Raw genomic sequence first — 22,651 nt, 5'->3', positions numbered from 1 at the left:
ACAGCGTGCTGTTGTATCGTATCATCGTTGACTGTCCATGTCTAGTTTAACTGCGTGCTGTTGTATCGTATCATCGCTGACTGTCCATGTCTAGTTTAACTACGTGCTGTTGTATCGTATCATCGCTTGACTGTCCATGTCTAGTTTAACTGCGTGCTGTTGTATCGTATCATCGCTGACTGTCCATGTCTAGTTTAACTGCGTGCTGTTGTATCGTATCATCGTTGACTGTCCATGTCTAGTTTAACTGCGTGCTGTTGTATCGTATCATCGCTGACTGTCCATGTCTAGTTTAACTACGTGCTGTTGTATCGTATCATCGCTGACTGTCCATGTCTAGTTTAACAGCGTGCTGTTGTATCGTATCATCGCTGACTGTCCATGTCTAGTTTAACTACGTGCTGTTGTATCGTATCATCGCTGACTGTCCATGTCTAGTTTAACTACGTGCTGTTGTATCGTATCATCGCTGACTGTCCATGTCTAGTTTAACTGCGTGCTGTTGTATCGTATCATCGTTGACTGTCCATGTCTAGTTTAACTGCGTGCTGTTGTATCGTATCATCGTTGACAGACCATGTCTAGTTTAACTGCGTGCTGTTGTATCGTATCATCGTTGACTGTCCATGTTTAGTTTAACTACGTGCTGTTGTATCGTATCATCGTTGACTGTCCATGTCTAGTTTAACTGCGTGCTGTTGTATCGTATCATCGTTGACAGTCCATGTCTAGTTTAACTACGTGCTGTTGTATCGTATCATCGTTGACAGTCCATGTCTAGTTTAACTGCGTGCTGTTGTATCGTATCATCGTTGACAGTCCATGTCTAGTTTAACTACGTGCTGTTGTATCGTATCATCGTTGACTGTCCATGTCTAGTTTAACTACGTGCTGTTGTATCGTATCATCGTTGACTGTCCATGTCTAGTTTAACTACGTGCTGTTGTATCGTATCATCGTTGACTGTCCATGTCTAGTTTAACTGCGTGCTGTTGTATCGTATCATCGTTGACAGTCCATGTCTAGTTTAACTACGTGCTGTTGTATCGTATCATCGTTGACTGTCCATGTCTAGTTTAACTACGTGCTGTTGTATCGTATCATCGTTGACTGTCCATGTCTAGTTTAACTGCGTGCTGTTGTATCGTATCATCGCTGACTGTCCATGTCTAGTTTAACTACGTGCTGTTGTATCGTATCATCGCTGACTGTCCATGTCTAGTTTAACTACGTGCTGTTGTATCGTATCATCGTTGACAGTCCATGTCTAGTTTAACTACGTGCTGTTGTATCGTATCATCGTTGACTGTCCATGTCTAGTTTAACTGCGTGCTGTTGTATCGTATCATCGCTGACTGTCCATGTCTAGTTTAACTACGTGCTGTTGTATCGTATCATCGCTGACTGTCCATGTCTAGTTTAACTACGTGCTGTTGTATCGTATCATCGTTGACTGTCCATGTCTAGTTTAACTGTGTGCTGTTGTATCGTATCATCGTTGACTGTCCATGTCTAGTTTAACTGTGTGCTGTTGTATCGTATCATCGTTGACTGTCCATGTCTAGTTTAACTGTGTGCTGTTGTATCGTATCATCGTTGACTGTCCATGTTTAGTTTAACTGTGTGCTGTTGTATCGTATCATCGTTGACTGTCCATGTCTAGTTTAACTACGTGCTGTTGTATCGTATCATCGCTGACTGTCCATGTCTAGTTTAACTACGTGCTGTTGTATCGTATCATCGTTGACTGTCCATGTCTAGTTTAACTACGTGCTGTTGTATCGTATCATCGCTGACTGTCCATGTCTAGTTTAACTACGTGCTGTTGTATCGTATCATCGTTGACTGTCCATGTCTAGTTTAACTGTGTGCTGTTGTATCGTATCATCGCTGACTGTCCATGTCTAGTTTAACTGCGTGCTGTTGTATCGTATCATCGTTGACTGTCCATGTCTAGTTTAACTGCGTGCTGTTGTATCGTATCATCGCTGACTGTCCATGTCTAGTTTAACTGCGTGCTGTTGTATCGTATCATCGTTGACTGTCCATGTCTAGTTTAACTGCGTGCTGTTGTATCGTATCATCGCTGACTGTCCATGTCTAGTTTAACTACGTGCTGTTGTATCGTATCATCGCTGACTGTCCATGTCTAGTTTAACTGCGTGCTGTTGTATCGTATCATCGCTGACTGTCCATGTCTAGTTTAACTGCGTGCTGTTGTATCGTATCATCGTTGACTGTCCATGTCTAGTTTAACTGCGTGCTGTTGTATCGTATCATCGTTGACTGTCCATGTCTAGTTTAACTGCGTGCTGTTGTATCGTATCATCGCTGACTGTCCATGTCTAGTTTAACTACGTGCTGTTGTATCGTATCATCGCTGACTGTCCATGTCTAGTTTAACTGCGTGCTGTTGTATCGTATCATCGCTGACTGTCCATGTCTAGTTTAACTACGTGCTGTTGTATCGTATCATCGCTGACTGTCCATGTCTAGTTTAACTACGTGCTGTTGTATCGTATCATCGTTGACTGTCCATGTCTAGTTTAACTGCGTGCTGTTGTATCGTATCATCGCTGACTGTCCATGTCTAGTTTAACTGCGTGCTGTTGTATCGTATCATCGTTGACAGTCCATGTCTAGTTTAACTGCGTGCTGTTGTATCGTATCATCGTTGACTGTCCATGTCTAGTTTAACTACGTGCTGTTGTATCGTATCATCGTTGACTGTCCATGTCTAGTTTAACTGCGTGCTGTTGTATCGTATCATCGTTGACAGTCCATGTCTAGTTTAACTACGTGCTGTTGTATCGTATCATCGTTGACAGTCCATGTCTAGTTTAACTGCGTGCTGTTGTATCGTATCATCGTTGACAGTCCATGTCTAGTTTAACTACGTGCTGTTGTATCGTATCATCGTTGACTGTCCATGTCTAGTTTAACTACGTGCTGTTGTATCGTATCATCGTTGACTGTCCATGTCTAGTTTAACTGCGTGCTGTTGTATCGTATCATCGTTGACTGTCCATGTCTAGTTTAACTGCGTGCTGTTGTATCGTATCATCGTTGACAGTCCATGTCTAGTTTAACTACGTGCTGTTGTATCGTATCATCGTTGACTGTCCATGTCTAGTTTAACTACGTGCTGTTGTATCGTATCATCGTTGACTGTCCATGTCTAGTTTAACTGCGTGCTGTTGTATCGTATCATCGCTGACTGTCCATGTCTAGTTTAACTACGTGCTGTTGTATCGTATCATCGCTGACTGTCCATGTCTAGTTTGACTACGTGCTGTTGTATCGTATCATCGTTGACAGTCCATGTCTAGTTTAACTACGTGCTGTTGTATCGTATCATCGTTGACTGTCCATGTCTAGTTTAACTGCGTGCTGTTGTATCGTATCATCGTTGACTGTCCATGTCTAGTTTAACTACGTGCTGTTGTATCGTATCATCGCTGACTGTCCATGTCTAGTTTAACTACGTGCTGTTGTATCGTATCATCGCTGACTGTCCATGTCTAGTTTAACTACGTGCTGTTGTATCGTATCATCGTTGACTGTCCATGTCTAGTTTAACTACGTGCTGTTGTATCGTATCATCGTTGACTGTCCATGTCTAGTTTAACTGTGTGCTGTTGTATCGTATCATCGTTGACTGTCCATGTCTAGTTTAACTGTGTGCTGTTGTATCGTATCATCGTTGACTGTCCATGTCTAGTTTAACTACGTGCTGTTGTATCGTATCATCGCTGACTGTCCATGTCTAGTTTAACTGTGTGCTGTTGTATCGTATCATCGCTGACTGTCCATGTCTAGTTTAACTACGTGCTGTTGTATCGTATCATCGTTGACTGTCCATGTCTAGTTTAACTACGTGCTGTTGTATCGTATCATCGTTGACTGTCCATGTCTAGTTTAACTGTGTGCTGTTGTATCGTATCATCGTTGACTGTCCATGTCTAGTTTAACTGTGTGTGCTGTTGTATCGTATCATCGTTGACTGTCCATGTCTAGTTTAACTGTGTGCTGTTGTATCGTATCATCGTTGACTGTCCATGTTTAGTTTAACTGTGTGCTGTTGTATCGTATCATCGTTGACAGTCCATGTCTAGTTTAACTACGTGCTGTTGTATCGTATCATCGTTGACTGTCCATGTCTAGTTTAACTGTGTGCTGTTGTATCGTATCATCGTTGACTGTCCATGTCTAGTTTAACTGTGTGCTGTTGTATCGTATCATCGTTGACTGTCCATGTCTAGTTTAACTGTGTGCTGTTGTATCGTATCATCGTTGACAGTCCATGTCTAGTTTAACTACGTGCTGTTGTATCGTATCATCGTTGACTGTCCATGTCTAGTTTAACTGTGTGCTGTTGTATCGTATCATCGTTGACTGTCCATGTCTAGTTTAACTGTGTGCTGTTGTATCGTATCATCGTTGACTGTCCATGTCTAGTTTAACTGCGTGCTGTTGTATCGTATCATCGTTGACAGTCCATGTCTAGTTTAACTACGTGCTGTTGTATCGTATCATCGTTGACTGTCCATGTCTAGTTTAACTACGTGCTGTTGTATCGTATCATCGTTGACAGTCCATGTCTAGTTTAACTACGTGCTGTTGTATCGTATCATCGTTGACTGTCAGTGTCTAGTTTAACTACGTGCTGTTGTATCGTATCATCGTTGACTGTCCATGTCTAGTTTAACTGCGTGCTGTTGTATCGTATCATCGTTGACTGTCAATGTCTGGTTGATTGTGTGCAGTGGTATCGAGGTATCAACAAATGTCCGTTGTCAGTATAAATGGTTTTCAGGCCGCAGTATATTTACTCAATCTCACTGGTGCCCCAGTTATTTACGCACCGGAACTCGCTATGCAGAGCTACGTCCCTTGGTCACATCCAAAATCTATGATCGTGGTTCGAATCCGAGTTCGCCCCGACTATGTTTTAAGGTTTAGGATGTAAACAGCCAAGACCTGCATCACCTCGGGCTTTCCAAAGAGTATCGCCACGCCTGATTATCATTTTTAACACTCATAATATTAAAAAGAAGTAATTTATGAATCCGATTCCGCTCCATGATACCCTTTCATAATCTACCCAGTAAGGAGTGTTAACTTCCACCCTTGAATCCGATTTTTGTATCTGATGCCATGTGAGCTGTACAACATGTGCTCTTGAGTGTTAGCAGCAATTTGATACCATGAAAAATATGGGGTGTTGCGATACTTCTTTCCATGTGTAGACCATTGACGTAATGGTAAACAGGTGATGCATCATATATGATACAACGATGATTGATCTATGAGCAATGTGCGAAACAGTTTCCAAATTTTGCTAGCCAGTCAGGCTAGCTATGTCTGAGAGTTACTAGCCCACAAAATAAGTCACTAGCCCGAAATTTGAATGTAGAAACTAAGCAAAATATTACAAAAAGGTACCATACCATCAAAAACAAATAAGAAAACACATGTCTGAAATATTTTATTTATGTTCAAATAAGTCATTATTAATATAAGCTGCTGATATGATGAACATTTTTATCAGATCATAATTTTGCATGATTTAAAATTATATTTCAACTTTACAAGTCGGAGGGAGTGATATATCTACAAAATTCACTAGCCAGTCGCTCTAGTGACTGTGGGTATTTACTGGCCCGACTGGATTTTTACTTGCCACAGGCTAGCGGGCCAGTGACTATTTCGCACACTGTCCATTGTTTAATACTAACCATGGCGAGTATAGATACAGCGACATAGGTATCTTCAGAGGTGTAGTATTTCCGATCTGATTGTTGGACAGTGTGGTAGTGGTATCAGAAATCGTGTGGTTTTATCAGTGCCTCTCCTTACACACAATATTCATACACCTTGCTTCATTGACCCGGGGCATGGAATAGGTGTGTTCATGTACAAATCATATGGTGTTGTTACACAGGAACACAGGAGATTTGGGCATGCACTGAACAACACGATGGCGCTTTTCTAAGTGACTTCACTGCCGTATACGTAGCTTGTAGTCATGACTGTACATTTTCATTAAAATAATCATATTCAAAACGATTCTGTTATGTCTGAAATTATTCCCGCCACTTCAGTGAAGAGAATTAAGTGTAAACGCTGTCGGATACTTCGCAACCGATTTGTTGACAGTAAACTGTCGTCTTTTGACACTTCGCAACCGATATGTTGACAGTAAACTGTCGTCTTTTGATATTTCGCAACCGATACGTTGACAGTAAACTGTCGTCTTTTGATACTTCGCAAGCGATATATTGACGGTAAACTGTCGTCTTTTGATACTTCGCAAGCGATATGTTGACAGTAAACTGTCGTCTTTTGATACTTCGCAAGCGATATGTTGACAGTAAACTGTCGTCTTTTGATACTTCGCAAGCGATATGTTGACAGTAAACTGTCGTCTTTTGATACTTCGCAAGCGATATGTTGACAGTAATCTGTCGTCTTTTGATACTTCGCAAGCGATATGTTGACAGTAATCTGTCGTCTTTTGATACTTCGCAACCGATATGTTGACAGTAAACTGTCGTCCGTAACAGGAAACTGTAGTCTGTATGGTAGACAAACGTATGCCTTGGTCCCGATCCAGAAAGTGATCGTAACGTTACGACCTATCGTAACTCTATACTTTATCATAGGCTTACGACTGTCGTAGCGCTACGAACGTTTTGTGGATACATTTTAGAATGTAATGTGTTCGTTAAGAGGCGGTTCGAGCCATGCTGGACAAAATTTGGCAGGGACGAATCTTTTCACTTAATCTCTCAGGGCAAACCCCGCGAAGATCCGGGTCAGAATTATTATGCATACACCCATGCTTGTCGTAAGAAGTGACTAACGGGATAGGGTGTTCAGACTCGCTGACGTGGTTGACATGTCATTGTATCCAAATAGCGTAGATCGATGCTCATGCTGCTGATCACTGCACTGTCTGGTCCGGACTCGATTATTTATTGGCCGCCGCCATATAGCTGGAATATCGCTGTGTGCGGCGTTAAAAAAATTAAAAATAAATGTATCCGTGTTTACTCGAGTTTGTGAGATTCAAATGAAGGTTCTGGTGAGATTCTGTGACTTGTTTGATGAAATTGTATCGTACACGACAGCGTAGGTCGTTTCCTGGCTGTCCGATGTCGTCGGGGTACGATGACATCGTCAACGAAGTCTATCACCCGATCAATTTCCGCATAGGTAGCTGGCGATTCACTCTGAACCGGGTTCACCATAGGTTGCTGGCGATTCACTCTGAGCCGGGTTCACCATTGGTTGCTGGCGATTCACTCTGAACCGGGTTCACCATAGGTTGCACTGGCTGATCTCCAAACAGAACATAAATTGAATATATTACCATAAAGCTAATAAATCAAGCATTGTACAACCTATTAAGTCATGAGTAATAACAGTGTCATCACACCAGTACTCACCGTCATAATGTGAACGGGTTGCTATCGACCTTCTATATTAATTTGTTTAATTTACAACTCGGAAAAAGGGAAAATATTGCTATCCAAATTAATTTACTCAACAAAGCAAATAAGGGCATCGTGTGCATTACGCATTACTTGTCTGTTCAATCTGTCATGTGGAGAGTTCAACGCCCCCGGGGTCCACTCGGACACAAGCATAGGTCGTCAATGATGCCGCCCCACCTTAATTGTTCCAGGTACTCACCCGGATGGACGAGATACCAGTGCTGATGTCAACACAACGAGCGGTGTACACGCCCTGAGGGGACACGGACAGCCAGCGATTGATGATCCAAGGTAGAGCTGTCCTGATGACGCTGTCATATAGTGCATAGCTACAGAGGTGATGCAGTCGACGGTGCTGCGGTTGACGATGTTGAAGCTGCCTAGGCAGATGTCCAACATGGAATAATAACTGTGTTGATCATTGCGCTGCTTTACACATTCCACTAGTGTTTGCTTTACCTACAAGTTTTGCATTGTGAACAACGCATTCCTATTTTGGACCTTTGTATGTTGTGGAGACATTTGACTGTATGCAGAGACCAGAAGCTATATGAGTGTGTTTCACCGATGGACCGGAGCAGACCCTCTAGTCAATAAGTGCTACATGTGTTCCACTGACAATGGACTTGTATGAGGTAGTTTATGGCAGTAAAGGTAGACGCCTTTAAGAGATATACACCATAGAGAACTGATAAGACGCCAGGACAAAACACGGAATACCTTGGACTGACCTCACACCTTGCTGGTGATGACTCGTGTGGATCTCTGTTATCAGGTGCATTGACGTCATTCACTGACACATCAGAACTGCTTCCATAGCTTGATATAATTCCTGGTTTCAGGGTATTTAAATGTTGAAATACTACCTACAGTATATATAACTTCGAATTCAATGCATTTGGTCAGCTCTTATCAAAGAGTGACAATACCAGCGTTTACTGGCAGTGTATAATTGTCGCAAATCCCGTGTAAATTCTAACGCTGTATTTATACTTGCCGACATTTGTATTGTAACGGAATTAAGTTCTATTCAAACTTGTGAAGATGATGAGTGTGCTGTCCTCAAAGTTGACAAAGACCACGACGTACACAGATATTTAATTCAAGTGGAGAACGTTTGTGTTATATATTAATACATTTACTTCCGATGACGTCACTAATCTGATAGAAAACCGACGGAGCTAGTGTTATCTTGTCATTGCCCTACACCAAGGGGTTCACAAAATCTCGTGATAGTGCACGTGACCCTGGGGTTAAAACTGGGGTTTAAAGAATTCCGGAATCCAACCTCAACGTTTCAAAGGACATTTCGCGGGTAACGCAGCCACACTGCAGCAATGGACAACTATTCCTTCCCCGCGAAATCCTGCGTCCCCGGGAATGAAATCAAGGATGATTTCGACCCCAGCTTCCTCATCCACTTCAACGCTCCCAGTCCTCCTCCCACCTTCCCCACCTGGGAGATTGCGATCAAAATTCTTTTCTATGTGTTGGCGATGTTGCTGGACGTTGTGGGCAACAGCATCGTCATTCTCATCATCGTCCTGAACAGGAAGATGCGGACGACGACTAATGTGTTGATCTTGAACCTTGCGGTGTCGGATCTCATGGTGGCTGCCTTCTGCATGTGGGTGCACGTCGGGTATCAGATCGCCCCTGAGTGGCCCTTTGGGGACTTTGTGTGTAAGGGGAACACGTTCTTTCAAGGTAGGCGCTACATTATAGGAGATACGGTAGCTTAACGTGTAAGTGTTAGCCCGCAAAGCCAGTAAATGCGGTGTAACTCCCGGCACAATTTGTCATTCTTATGGTGCTGAAATGCAACATCATTGACAGATTTTAAAACGTTTGGGGTTTGGTATTTCTTTCCCTGTGACAAGAGTCCAAATAAAAAAGAAATCAAGAAAAATTTCAAAAGGCTATGCTCACAATTCATTGTAACGTAAGAGATCGCAAATTAGTTTGTCCTAAACATGCCCTAACGTAGACGTATGAGTGCTCGAAACATTCCCAAAGGCGGACGCCACCATGGCTAGTACAATAAAACTGATGGTCGCTGGCACACTGCTGGCACAAAGACAAGGGAATATCGTGCTACTGCATAACGCATAGTGTGCTTGACTTGTAATGTACACCGACTGAGATTGATCATGGTCGTGTGCGAGTTCTGCCAGGCTCATTAAAGTCAAAACTTGATGTAGCCGTGTCGAGCTCAGGCCTGATGTTAATTTTAGGCTGGATGTCTGTGTACTTTTTTGTGGGTGCACCAAAGACTCAACCACCCGGGGTTCTGCAGTTCGCCGTGTACCCCTCTGACAAGTGTAAATACTGGAATCTGTGCGTAGAAAGTGTAGTCCCAACAATATAATATATCAATGTCAATGTTGGTTTATCATTATGAATGTCTAATACTATGTTTATGACCATGTCTCATGTTGGTATGTCAATGTCCATGTCTCATGTTGGTATACCAATGTTCATGTCTCATGTTGGTATGTCAATGTCCATGTCTCATGTTGGTATGTCAATGTCCATGTGTCATGTTGGTATACCAATGTCCTGGTCTCATGTTGGTATGTCAATGTCCTGGTCTCATGTTGGTATTCCAATGTCCTAGTCTCATGTTGGTATGTCAATGTCCATGACTTATGTTGGTATACCAATGTTCATGTCTAATGTTGGTATACCAATGTCCTGGTCTCATGTTGGTATAGAAATGTCCTGGTCTCATGTTGGTATACCAATGTTCATGTCTCATGTTGGAATACCAATGTTCATGTCTCATGTTGGTATACCAATGTCCATGTCTCATGTTGGTATACCAATGTTCATGTCTAATGTTGGTATACCAATGTCCTGGTCTCATGTTGGTATAGAAATGTCCTGGTCTCATGTTGGTATACCAATGTTCATGTCTCATGTTGGAATACCAATGTTCATGTCTCATGTTGGTATACCAATGTCCATGTCTCATGTTGGTATACCAATGTCAATGTCTCATGTTGGTATGTCAATGTCCTTGTCTCATGTTGGTATGTCAATGTCCTTTCCATGTTGGTATATCAATGTCCTGGTCTCATGTTGGTATGCCAATGTCCTGGTCTCATGTTGGTATTCCAATGTTCATGTCTCATGTTGGTATGTCAATGTCCTGGTCTCATGTTGGTATACCAATGTCCTGGTCTTATGTTGGTATACCAATGTCCTGGTCTTATGTTGGTATACCAATGTCCTGATCTCATGTTGGTATGTCAATGTCCTTGTCTCATGTTGGTATACCAATGTCCTGGTCTCATGTTGGTATTCCAATGTCCTGGTCTCATGTTGGTATGCCAATGTCCATGACTTATGTTGGTATACCAATGTTCATGTCTCATGTTGGTATACCAATGCCCTGGTCTCATGTTGGTATTCCAATGTCCTGGTCTCATGTTGGTATGTCAATGTCCATGACTTATGTTGGTATACCAATGTTCATGTCTCATGTTGGTATACCAATGTCCTTGTCTCATGTTGGTATATCAATGTCCTTGTCTCATGTTGGTATACCAATGTCCTTGTCTCATGTTGGTATACCAATGTCCTTGTCTCATGTTGGTATATCAATGTCCTGGTCTCATGTTGGTATGCCAATGTCCTTGTCTCATGTTGGTATACCAATGTCCTTGTCTCATGTTGGTATACCAATGTCCATGTCTCATGTTGGTATACCAATGTCCTTGTCTCATGTTGGTATACCAATGTCATGGTCTCATGTTGGTGTTCCAATGTCCTTGTCTCATGTTGGTATACCAATGTTCATGTCTCATGTTGGTATACCAATGTCCTTGTCTCATGTTGGTATATCAATGTCCTGGTCTCATGTTTGTATACCAATGTCCTGGTCTCATGTTGGTGTTCCAATGTCCTTGTCTCATGTTGGTATACCAATGTCCTGGTCTCATGTTGGTATACCAATGTCCTTGTCTCATGTTGGTATATAAATGTCCATGTCTACACAGTAATGTCCCTGCCTGATGTCCCTGCCCACTTGTTCTCATCTAAGGTTCATGTTCCGGTGTTCATATACCAAAAGTCACTTCACGTATTAGATAAGAATAGGTTCTCAACGTTATACGCACTTCATTCACCCTTTCGTGGCCCCTTTTCAAGTGTTGTCAGTAACGTCCAGCGTCCTCACCCTGACGGTCATTTCCGTGGAACGCTTCATGGCGATCGTGTTCCCCTTCCGGGCCAAATGGTCATCTGTGGTCACCGGGGTGGTCATCGTCCTGACGTGGTGTGTATCGACCATGATAGCCTCGCCTCACCTCTGGATCCGGCAGCAGTTTAAGTGGCAGTGGAAGGACAGGCTCGAAATTTGGTGTGAAGAGGTTTGGCCGAAAATATACAAGAACGCGGAATGTGAGACATACCAACCCGGCAAGCTGATATACTACATTGTTGAGGGCGTCGTCATGTACTTCGTCCCCATCGCCGTCATGATTGGGGCCTACTCCGTCATCACCATCAAGCTCTGCCTCCGCAAGGCTCCAGGGACGCTGATCGGCTCCACGGCATCAGCTCAAGAGAAATCCAAGAGAAAGGTCGGTGCAGAGGCTTCTTTTGTAAAAGAGTGCGTGCGTGCGTGCGTGTGTGTGTGTGCGTGAGTGAGTGAGTGAGATCTTAAATCTATACCGCAGAAATATTCATACAAATGTAGAAAATGTTATCATGTAATGGGTAGGTTAAAACCAGCTGATAGAAAGGATATGTGTTTACTGGACACAATTTAAGAATGGTTTCATGTGCTAAAGACCTTATCAAGCTATATGGACTTTTTTATGGTAAATAACCTGTAAACATTATGTATAACAACTTTCGGCAATCGGTAGAAATTTAACTTTCCAAAACGCACCAAAGTTCGCTTATTAGAATCACTGCTACAACACGGCACATATTGTTATTATTATTATTAATATATGATATTTATATAGCGCACATATCCAGGTAACTAGTGCTTGCTCAAGGCGCTGGTATTTTTTCCCTCGATCATTGGATGTCAGTCTCACCGGCACATCGTGTTATCAATCTCAACTCCCTGGGGATCATACAACTCTTGCAGCCACTAGGCGCACCGAGTTTATTGTGGCCTTCTCATCCTAACGAGGTACCCATTCACAGCTGGGTGGACTGGGACACATAGTCACAGTACTTTGTCCAAGTTCACTGCACGTTGCTGTACCCACAACTTGGTGTTTGCACGTATTCATGTGGCCACCATCTGGTCATATACCAACGGATTCGTGGGTTCTTTTAAGTGCTCAGGGATGTGTACTGTACACTAGGGGTTGTGACAACACTGAAAAAGTCTGCACACAAAGTTGACTCCGAGGTTTTTATACTCGGTCACAGGTGGGCTCGATCCCGACACCTCAAGCTCGCTGGATCACTAGCCTGGCACCTTAGCCAGCTCACCCACCGCGCCCGCGTTGCGAGGAGATATCATCACAACACGCACAAACCTCATATACAATGTAATCATACCTCTGTTACTGTTGTGTTCATAATAAAGCATTAAAGCAATGTGACGCCCTGACATATAAATAATGTATGGCATGCTGCATGTTGCTGTTAATGTTGATTATACCCAGAACACACATTGTCCACATGTCAATACAACTGACCTGTGGGTCCGATTTACCGGTGCTCTGTTATGACCAGGGGACGATTGTGACACGCAGGAACATGAGCACCACCATAACATACTCGCCATGCACTAGCCATTAGGACACCCTCGTTGTGGTAGGTCATTACCTTAGCTGTTGGACAGTGTGGTCCGAAAGGTCATCATCATTTATTCAGGTTAAAGAGCTAGAGTATGATGGTCAATGGCCGGACTGTCCTTGGACTGAATACAGGCCATCAAAACACGGTATAAAGCAAATGTACATACCACTGTCTGTCAAACGAATATGACATATACCAGAGTTCTAGGTAATACTTTATCATGTGTAGACATTGTCACATGGTATTCAATGGAAACCAACGTGTTCAACTTTTTATAGGGATACTGACGTATTTCATACTACTTTACACCCGCATCTACATATACAGATTTGGTTGACACATGTCATCGGTTCCCAATGGCGCAGATCGATGCTCATGCTGTTGATCACTGGATTGTCTGGTCCAGACTCGATTATTTACAGACCGCCGCCATATAGCTGGGATATTGCTGAGTGCGGCGTAAAACTAAACTCACTCACTCACTCACATATACAGATAGTTGTCTGTGTTCAAGCCGACTATTGGCCAGGAGTATCTTAATGGTAAATGAAGAATTGATCGTACTGGTGTTTGTTGATCAAGACTATACAAAGTCGAAAAGCAGAGTAAAAGGTCATTGTTCGATTATCTAAGATAATTTTGGATTCATATGTACAACATAAAGTGTACTGACACCGTACGAACGGGTTGAAGTTTCCGCCTCTCTCCTGATCAGTAATTTGTCATGACAGTGTATATGTTAGAGGAAGGTACCTTGTCTGCAGGTGGTGAAGATGTTGGTGGCGGTACTGGTGGTGTTTGTGCTGTGTTGGACGCCGCAACAGTTCATGCTGCTCTGGGATGTGTTTAGACCCAAGGGGAAGAAGGTAGGCGATGAGGAGTGTGCCCTTAACTGTCTCACAGTGACTGAGTTTAGCGAGGCATTGAACAGTATTCCTGTTATGTCACGACGCGCCTGCTAAATGTGGGAGGAAAACCCGAAGTGATGCAGATCTTACACGTTTACCATGTTAGTATAACCCACGGGCACAGGTATTTTGATGACAAACCTTGAAACCATATCGGGACGTCGACCAACCGGGATTCGAACCACAGTCGCACATGTCTGGTGCACAGATGGACAGTGTTATTTATCTTACCTCACACATAAATGTTGCTTTCTGATTGGCTGAGCGCTCTTCTATTATTTTCAATGTACCCCGCTTACAAGCGAGTAACATTTTAATGTACCCCGCTGTCAATGGCAACTCATTTGGTACTTCGTGGTAGTAATTCTTTATCTCGAATAACATTAAATCACGTATGATGTACGGACATTACCGATGTTTTGCGAATGCGAATCGATGGAAGGGAGATAACTCTAAATCTGTATTTCTTGTCAGCAAAATCTAGCGATGGCTACAAAAAAAAAATGTAACCGTGCTTCAAACAATTCAAAATTAACACTAAGGTGTTCGGTAAGATAAATACGTTGTTCACTGGTCACGAGGGGGCCATGGGTTGATGTACCCTCGATGTTTGTTTATGTTCCCTGAGCCCTGTCACAAAACCACGACGTAGTTCCTTGATGTAATGTACACTTACATGATGTAGCATCTAGTGTGGTGATGCTGTTTATAACGATATGGCCGTACGCTATTCCAGTGAATCTCCAGATAGGTGTGGAGCTTAATATCAGTATGAAAGTTATCAATCAGTATGAAAAACGAATACTGTCGTTTACGCTGCACTCAGCAGTTATAGCGCGGCTAGATGACGGCGTGTGCAGATCAAGTCTGGACCACACAATGCTGTGATTGACATCATGGGGGTACGATAACATGCACCAACCAGGTCAGCAAGCCTGACCACCCGATCTTGTTAGTTGTATATCTTACTACAAGCATGGGGTGATGAAAATCAAATCTAGCCCGGATATTCACGGGATTATCGCATATCACATGAAATAAACCCATGTGCCTTTGTTGGTAATGTTGGTAAATTGCTTTTTACATTTTTTGTAGAAGCGATAAAAAAAAGAATATTACCGGCACTGTACACGTATATATCATCTTCGATATCCCAAAGGCCGGCGTTCGATAAACCGACACCAGTGAAGGTTTACCCAAATACCAGCCCTGGAGATATAGAGAATCACAGTATAGACATGGACTTGACCTAGAATAGAGCGTGTTTATAGACCACGTCTTTTTGTCACAACACATGTCCTTTGTCGCCTCACAAGTCCTTGAATATTTTTCAGATCGAGGCTTACTTGGACGACATTAAGTATGCCGCTCTGTACGTGGCCTACCTCAACAGCTCCCTCAACCCCGTCCTGTACGGCGGCTTCAACGAGAACTTCAGAAAGGGCTTCATCGAGGCGTTCCGTTGTCTCCTCATTAAGAAACGGAATAAAGTCGGTCCAGGTCAGTTTTGAACGTACCAGTTTTTTGTATTCTTCCGCGGAAACTCAGCGAATTGTTTATCGTGACAGTATACGTATAAAAGTTGATCCTTCCGCGGATCATTAGCATGGTGCTCACTGTGATGGTACACGTTAAATTAGCATAGTGGTGCTGTGACTATACACTTTAAATTATAATTTGTCCTTTCCCGGAACGTTAACCAAGTAGACATTGAGGTTGTACACGTTAAATGATCACTTTTCTCAAGTGCGGTTCTCAAATAACAAAATATAACAACCTGTTCATAATGAGAAAATCTCTACGTCGTTTTCCCATATAAATTATGTTAATTGATGCAGCGATTCCAAAGTGATGTCTACTCAGTGAAAACGAATTTTGCAATTGAACGCTTTAAAAATATCCAAACTTACGTTACGAATTACGTTTTACCTTCACAAAAAGGTGTGTCGCGAGTGCCCGTTTTTGATTATATTTCTGTGGTGAGTCCAAGATCTGCATCACCTTGGAATATTCCCCATGTTAAGCTAACACTCCGTGATGACAGTGCTATACTACCCACAGCGCCGTGAACCCACCTCACTCACTCACCTTATTGATGTTCTCCTCTGCAGTAACCCAGAGCAGCCGGAACCCAGTCGGACCCGGAAGTGGTGCTGAGAACATACCCATAGAAGGTACATCCACCATCTTACAAGTGAACTCGTAGCAAATTATCATCAGCGCACGACAGTTTAGATATAAGACGAATTTCATATTAAAAAATGTTCAGGAGCATCCAATTATTTCATATATCTATAATCATGTCAGGACATATCATCTATAGTAATATGAAAGAATCAGATGATCCTTAACAAGTATATGTTAGTGTCCGATGAAGATCAAGGGTGGTGCGTGACAAGAGGCAAGTGCTGGGTACAGCTATGTCACATAAGGAATAATGAAAAATAGTTTGTTTGTTTGTTGTTTAACGCCGCACTCGGCAATATATCAGCTATATGCCGGCGGTCAGTAAATAATAATCTGGACCAGACAATCCAGTGATCAGCATCTTAAGCATCGAGCTACACACTTGGGATACGATGACATGCGTCAACCAAGTCAGCCTGACCATCCCGTTTGTCGCCTTTTACTACAAGAATGGGCTGATAAATACCAATTCTAACCCATATCTTCACGGGTAAATGAAAAAGAGACAAGTGGCAACACTTGGTACTTGTGTGGCAGGTATTTGCAACCAGTAAGTGTGTACGTCCACCGTTGTTGCAGCTACCAGGTCGTCTGTCTACCACCTGTCTGTACCACGAGCTGTCTAAGACAGTCGTAGAGGCACAGGCCAGGTAAGATGTCGTTGTGTGTTGCCGTCGTCTCACGATGCATGCGTTATTAGATGTTGTGGACGTCGATGTTTCACTTTGCAGTTTCAGTCGTTATGTCGTATGTCCATTGCATACACTTCCTCGTATTGCTGTCCGCATAAGGGTCAATGTCTTCCTTCTATTTTTCTCAACATCTAAATAGTCAGACCGTTCTATCAGACTATCTATAGTCTACAAATGTTTCCTACCTAAATCGTATTTTGTCATTATTGGTAAAATAAATATTTTCCAAATAATCCTTCAGGATAAAATGTTCTTGCTCAACACTTTTTTGTCGTATTTGGTATTCTGACCGTTTCTTCTCATCAACTGTTTCAGAACACACCCTATCAGAACCTCCTGTGAGGAATATACGTTCAGCCCGTATGTTCACCATATATGAACCCATCGAAACGTGAGATCTGGCTTACGTGTACAGAGTAGATCATGAACTTGTCAACACCCACGTGACGGGAGACCTGGGTTAGGTGTACAGTGTAGATCCTGAACTTGTCAACACCCACGTGACGGGAGACCTGGTTTAGCTGTACAGAGTAGATCCTGAACTTGTCAACACCCACGTGACGGGAGACCTAGCTTAGCTGTACAGTGTAGACCTGGGTTAGGTGTACAGTGTAGATCCTGAACTTGTCAACACCCACGTGACGGGAGACTTGGCTTAGCTGTACAGTGTAGATCCTGAACCTGTCAACACCCTCGTGACGGGAAACCTGGCTTAGCTGTACAGTGTAGATCCTGAACATGTCAACACCCACGTGACGGGAAACCTGGCTTAGCTGTACAGTGTAGATCCTGAACTTGTCAACACCCACGTGACGGGAGATCTGGTTTAGCTGTACAGTGTAGATCCTGAACTTGTCAACACCCCCGTGACGGGAGACCTGGCTTAGCTGTACAGTGTAGATCCTGAACTTGTCAACACCCACGTGACGGGAGACCTGGTTTAGCTGTACAGAGTAGACATGGGTTAGGTGTACAGTGTAGATCCTGAACTTGTCAACACCCACGTGACGGGAGACCTAGCTTAGCTGTACAGTGTAGACCTGGGTTAGGTGTACAGTGTAGATCCTGAACTTGTCAACACCCACGTGACGGGAGACTTGGCTTAGCTGTACAGTGTAGATCCTGAACCTGTCAACACCCTCGTGACGGGAAACCTGGCTTAGCTGTACAGTGTAGATCCTGAACATGTCAACATCCACGTGACGGGAAACCTGGCTTAGCTGTACAGTGTAGATCCTGAACTTGTCAACACCCACGTGACGGGAGATCTGGTTTAGCTGAACAGTGTAGATCCTGAACATGTCAACATCCACGTGGCAGGAAACCTCCCTTAGCTGTACAGTGTAGATCCTGAACTTGTCAACACCCACGTGACGGGAGACCTGGTTTAGCTGTACAGAGTAGACATGGGTTAGGTGTACAGTGTAGATCCTGAACTTGTCAACACCCACGTGACGGGAGACCTAGCTTAGCTGTACAGTGTAGACCTGGGTTAGGTGTACAGTGTAGATCCTGAACTTGTCAACACCCACGTGACGGGAGACTTGGCTTAGCTGTACAGTGTAGATCCTGAACCTGTCAACACCCACGTGACGGGAAACCTGGCTTAGCTGTACAGTGTAGATCCTGAACATGTCAACATCCACGTGACGGGAAACCTGGCTTAGCTGTACAGTGTAGATCCTGAACTTGTCAACACCCACGTGACGGGAGATCTGGTTTAGCTGAACAGTGTAGATCCTGAACATGTCAACATCCACGTGGCAGGAAACCTCCCTTAGCTGTACAGTGTAGATCCTGAACTTGTCAACACCCACGTGACGGGAGATCTGGTTTAGCTGTACAGTGTAGATCCTGAACTTGTCAACACCCCGGTGACAGGAGACCTGGCTTAGCTGTACAGTGTAGATCCTGAACTTGTCAACACCCACGTGACGGGAGACCTGGTTTAGCTGTACAGAGTAGACATGGGTTAGGTGTACAGTGTAGATCCTGAACTTGTCAACACCCACGTGACGGGAGACCTAGCTTAGCTGTACAGTGTAGACCTGGGCTAGGTGTACAGTGTAGATCCTGAACTTGTCAACACCCACGTGACGGGAGACTTGGCTTAGCTGTACAGTGTAGATCCTGAACCTGTCAACACCCACGTGACGGGAAACCTGGCTTAGCTGTACAGTGTAGATCCTGAACATGTCAACACCCACGTGACGGGAAACCTGGCTTAGCTGTACAGTGTAGATCCTGAACTTGTCAACACCCACGTGACGGGAGATCTGGCTTAGCTGTACAGTGTAGATCCTGAACTTGTCAACACCCCCGTGACGGGAGACCTGGCTTAGCTGTACAGTGTAGATCCTGAACTTGTCAACACCCACGTGACGGGAGACCTGGTTTAGCTGTACAGAGTAGACATGGGTTAGGTGTACAGTGTAGATCCTGAACTTGTCAACACCCACGTGACGGGAGACCTAGCTTAGCTGTACAGTGTAGACCTGGGTTAGGTGTACAGTGTAGATCCTGAACTTGTCAACACCCCCGTGACGGGAGACTTGGCTTAGCTGTACAGTGTAGATCCTGAACTTGTCAACACCCACGTGACGGGAGACCTGGTTTAGCTGTACAGAGTAGACATGGGTTAGGTGTACAGTGTAGATCCTGAACTTGTCAACACCCACGTGACGGGAGACCTAGCTTAGCTGTACAGTGTAGACCTGGGTTAGGTGTACAGTGTAGATCCTGAACTTGTCAACACCCACGTGACGGGAAGCCTGGCTTAGCTGTACAGTGTAGATCCTGAACTTGTCAACACCCACGTGACGGGACACCTGGCTTAGCTGTACAGTGTAGATCCTGAACTTGTCAACATCCCCGTGACGGGACACCTGGCTTAGCTGTACAGTGTAGATCCTGAACTTGTCAACACCCACGTGACGGGAAACCTGGCTTAGCTGTACAGTGTAGATCCTGAACTTGTCAACACCCACGTGACGGGAGACATAGCTTAGCTGTACAGTGTAGATCCTGAACTTGTCAACACCCACGTGACGGGAGACATAGCTTAGCTGTACAGTGTAGATCCTGAACTTGTCAACACCCACGTGACGGGAGACCTGACTCAGGTGTAGCACGACTCACCTCCCGGACACGAGATTTCATTGAGACAGGACGGCGACTTTATACTTTGTTCAACGGTCAATGACAAGAAACAGAATCTCGAAGGTGCAAGAATAACCCCACGATACACAGAGTACAGCTCAAGGATCACTTCTTGGTTCGTTAGATCAACATGTGTACAACGACTTCTTTGAGAACAAACAACTAGCTAGGGGATATAACAGATACTGTATCCCGACCACGGGCCAAACCAGACCAGAGTGAAGCAATATTTGCAATGCCCTGTCAGGTTTACAGAAAATAGGTACAATGATATCCGTGCCTGTATGGTGATAAATGATCTCAAACAAATCTAGACTAAAAACTAGACTCTGAAATGAACATATTTTACAGAAAAAAGGCCTGAGACTTTCTTCATTTTCAGAAAGCTGTGGAAATCTAGACTTGCCACATTTTCTAGACTTGCGTGGGATTCCTTGGATGTATTTGCTTCAGGGTCTGTATGACAGACTAAAACAAATCTTGATATAACTGATATGCGAGAGGCTTGACCGGTACAGTTGTATGGCCGAGAGATCGGTTTCACTTGCTCCTGTTGAGGTCAGGGCGGTGGGATAGCCTAATGGTTAAAGCGTTTGCTCGTCACGCCGAAGACCCGGGTTCGAATCCCCACATGGGTACAATGTGTGAAGCCCATTTCTGGTGTCCCCCGCCGTGATGTTGCTGGAATATTGCTAAAAGCGGCGTAAAACAAAAACTCAGTCAGTCAGTCCTGTTGAGGTCAAACATGCGCCAAGTCTTCAATAAACCTATCATGAATGTATGCTCTTTATCATTGCAGCAACAAATTGGAGTGTGTGTCACATTTGAAAAAAATATAAATTATATTGATTAGTATTTAACTAATAAGTTTTCTCAGTCGCGAGGTGCCGGGATTCTGCTATTTGGGACACCATATTTCAAACCTGAAACTTTAAACGCCACACGTTGATATGAAATGTACATGTTCCATACCTGGCGTTAGGCTTGTCATTGAAACAATTTGGTGTGTACCACATACTGCACCTTCCACAGCATTGAAAGCCGTTCGGCACATATCTTAAAAGATAGGTATGTCCAAAAATGGGGAATGATCTGTTCCAGTTACAGAGTTTGAAGAGTAGATCGATTTCGTTTCAGGTCACATGATTTACTTATTGATATGCAGATATTTCAAGAAAACAGACTTTGAAGAATTTGTAGAAACAGTTGCAATAAAGACGGATCACTTTTTATGTCTATGTTTAGTGTATAATGATTTGAATGAGCAAAATATTTGAATAATAATTTCGATCATTCGCCATAAATTATGAACGGTCCTTAACTCTTACCATTATGGTGGCAGTGTTGGTGGATATATGTTTTCAAGTTTGCAGGTGTAATTGGGTAGTCGGTGCCTGGAAATCTAACGTTAAGACCATCCTTGTCTTTTGCAGCTATAAAAGTGAAAACCCCACAGATGTAGAGCCAGTTCCTTTACAGCTATATAAGGCCCTAGAAATCCTTGTATCTTCAGCAACCCATGACCAGTGAAGGTCCGGGTTAGAATGAACCTTCAGTAACCCATGCTTGTCGTAAGAGGCGACTAACGGGATCGGGTGGTCAGGCTCGCTGACTTGGTTGACACATGTCATCGGTTCCCAAGTGCGCAGATAGAGCTCATGCTGTTGATCACTGGATTTTCTGGTCCAGACTCGATTATTTACAGACCGCCGGCATATAGATGGAATATTGCTGAGTGCGGGGTAACACTAAAGTCACTCACTCACTCAGCAACCCATGCTTGTCCTAAGAAGCGACTGCCAGGGTCGGGTGGTCAGGCTCGGTGTCCCGGTTGACACATGTCATCATATACTAATTGCCAGATCGATGCTCATGATGTCAATCACTGGATTGTTCCGTGAAGACTCGGCCTTTCACAGCCCGCTGACACAGAGCTGCTAATACTGCGGAGTGTGTCATTAAACAAGCAAAAGAGTATGATACCATAACGTTCATATTTAGAATGTATACATGTAGTTGTTAAACCTCCTGCAAGTGCTTAATCTGAACAAGTGAGTGAGTAAGTTGGGTTTTACGCCGCTTTTAGCAATATTCCAACAATATCACGGCTGGGCACACCAGAAATGGGCTCTTCGGAGTGACGGCGAACGCTTTAACCACTATGCTACCCCACCGTCCCCTGAACAAGTGATAAAAGGTTGTTCCACGTCCAAGGGATGCAACTCTGCTAACTGCACTGTCTTACACTGCTGACACAACTGTGCCCCCCCTAATACTGTAAGACAAACACTGTGTGATTTTGTACTTTTTCAGTTTTATTGATCTAAAAAATATAATCAACAAGAAGATAATATATATAAAACAAATACATACAATTTAAAAATGAGGCCAGTACTGCTGCCACTGTACTTGATATCATTACAGGAATATATTTTGT

General features: G+C 43.6%; 1 protein-coding gene and 1 long non-coding RNA gene across 3 annotated transcripts; both read left to right on the top strand.

The window, feature by feature from the left end:
- The first annotated feature begins 8,027 nt into the window (after positions 1-8,027).
- LOC124291779 (neuropeptide FF receptor 2-like) lies at positions 8,028-17,640 on the top strand. Of its 2 annotated transcripts, XM_046728852.1 has the most exons (7): positions 8,028-9,206; positions 11,652-12,085; positions 14,033-14,134; positions 15,511-15,676; positions 16,288-16,350; positions 16,943-17,013; positions 17,371-17,640. In XM_046728852.1, the coding sequence occupies exons 1-6, from the start codon at positions 8,837-8,839 to the stop codon at positions 16,987-16,989; spliced, it is 1,182 nt and encodes a 393-aa protein (XP_046584808.1). In that variant the 5' UTR covers positions 8,028-8,836; the 3' UTR covers positions 16,990-17,013; positions 17,371-17,640. The 2 variants fall into 2 exon arrangements, with proteins under 2 accessions (XP_046584808.1, XP_046584807.1); XM_046728851.1 differs by lacking the exon at positions 16,943-17,013.
- A 2,134-nt stretch (positions 17,641-19,774) lies between these two features.
- Positions 19,775-21,446, top strand: LOC124291781. The gene is made up of 2 exons (XR_006902275.1): positions 19,775-20,772; positions 20,953-21,446. It is a non-coding gene; the product is annotated as an uncharacterized LOC124291781 (long non-coding RNA).
- The last annotated feature ends 1,205 nt before the right edge of the window (positions 21,447-22,651 follow it).

This window comes from Haliotis rubra, unplaced genomic scaffold (assembly GCF_003918875.1).
Source record: "Haliotis rubra isolate DU_JTF1 unplaced genomic scaffold, ASM391887v1 Scf5, whole genome shotgun sequence".
In the NCBI taxonomy this organism is placed as follows: Eukaryota; Metazoa; Mollusca; class Gastropoda; order Lepetellida; family Haliotidae; genus Haliotis; species Haliotis rubra.
Note: the sequence above shows the minus strand (reverse complement) of the source record. Positions and strands in the feature narration are given on the sequence as shown.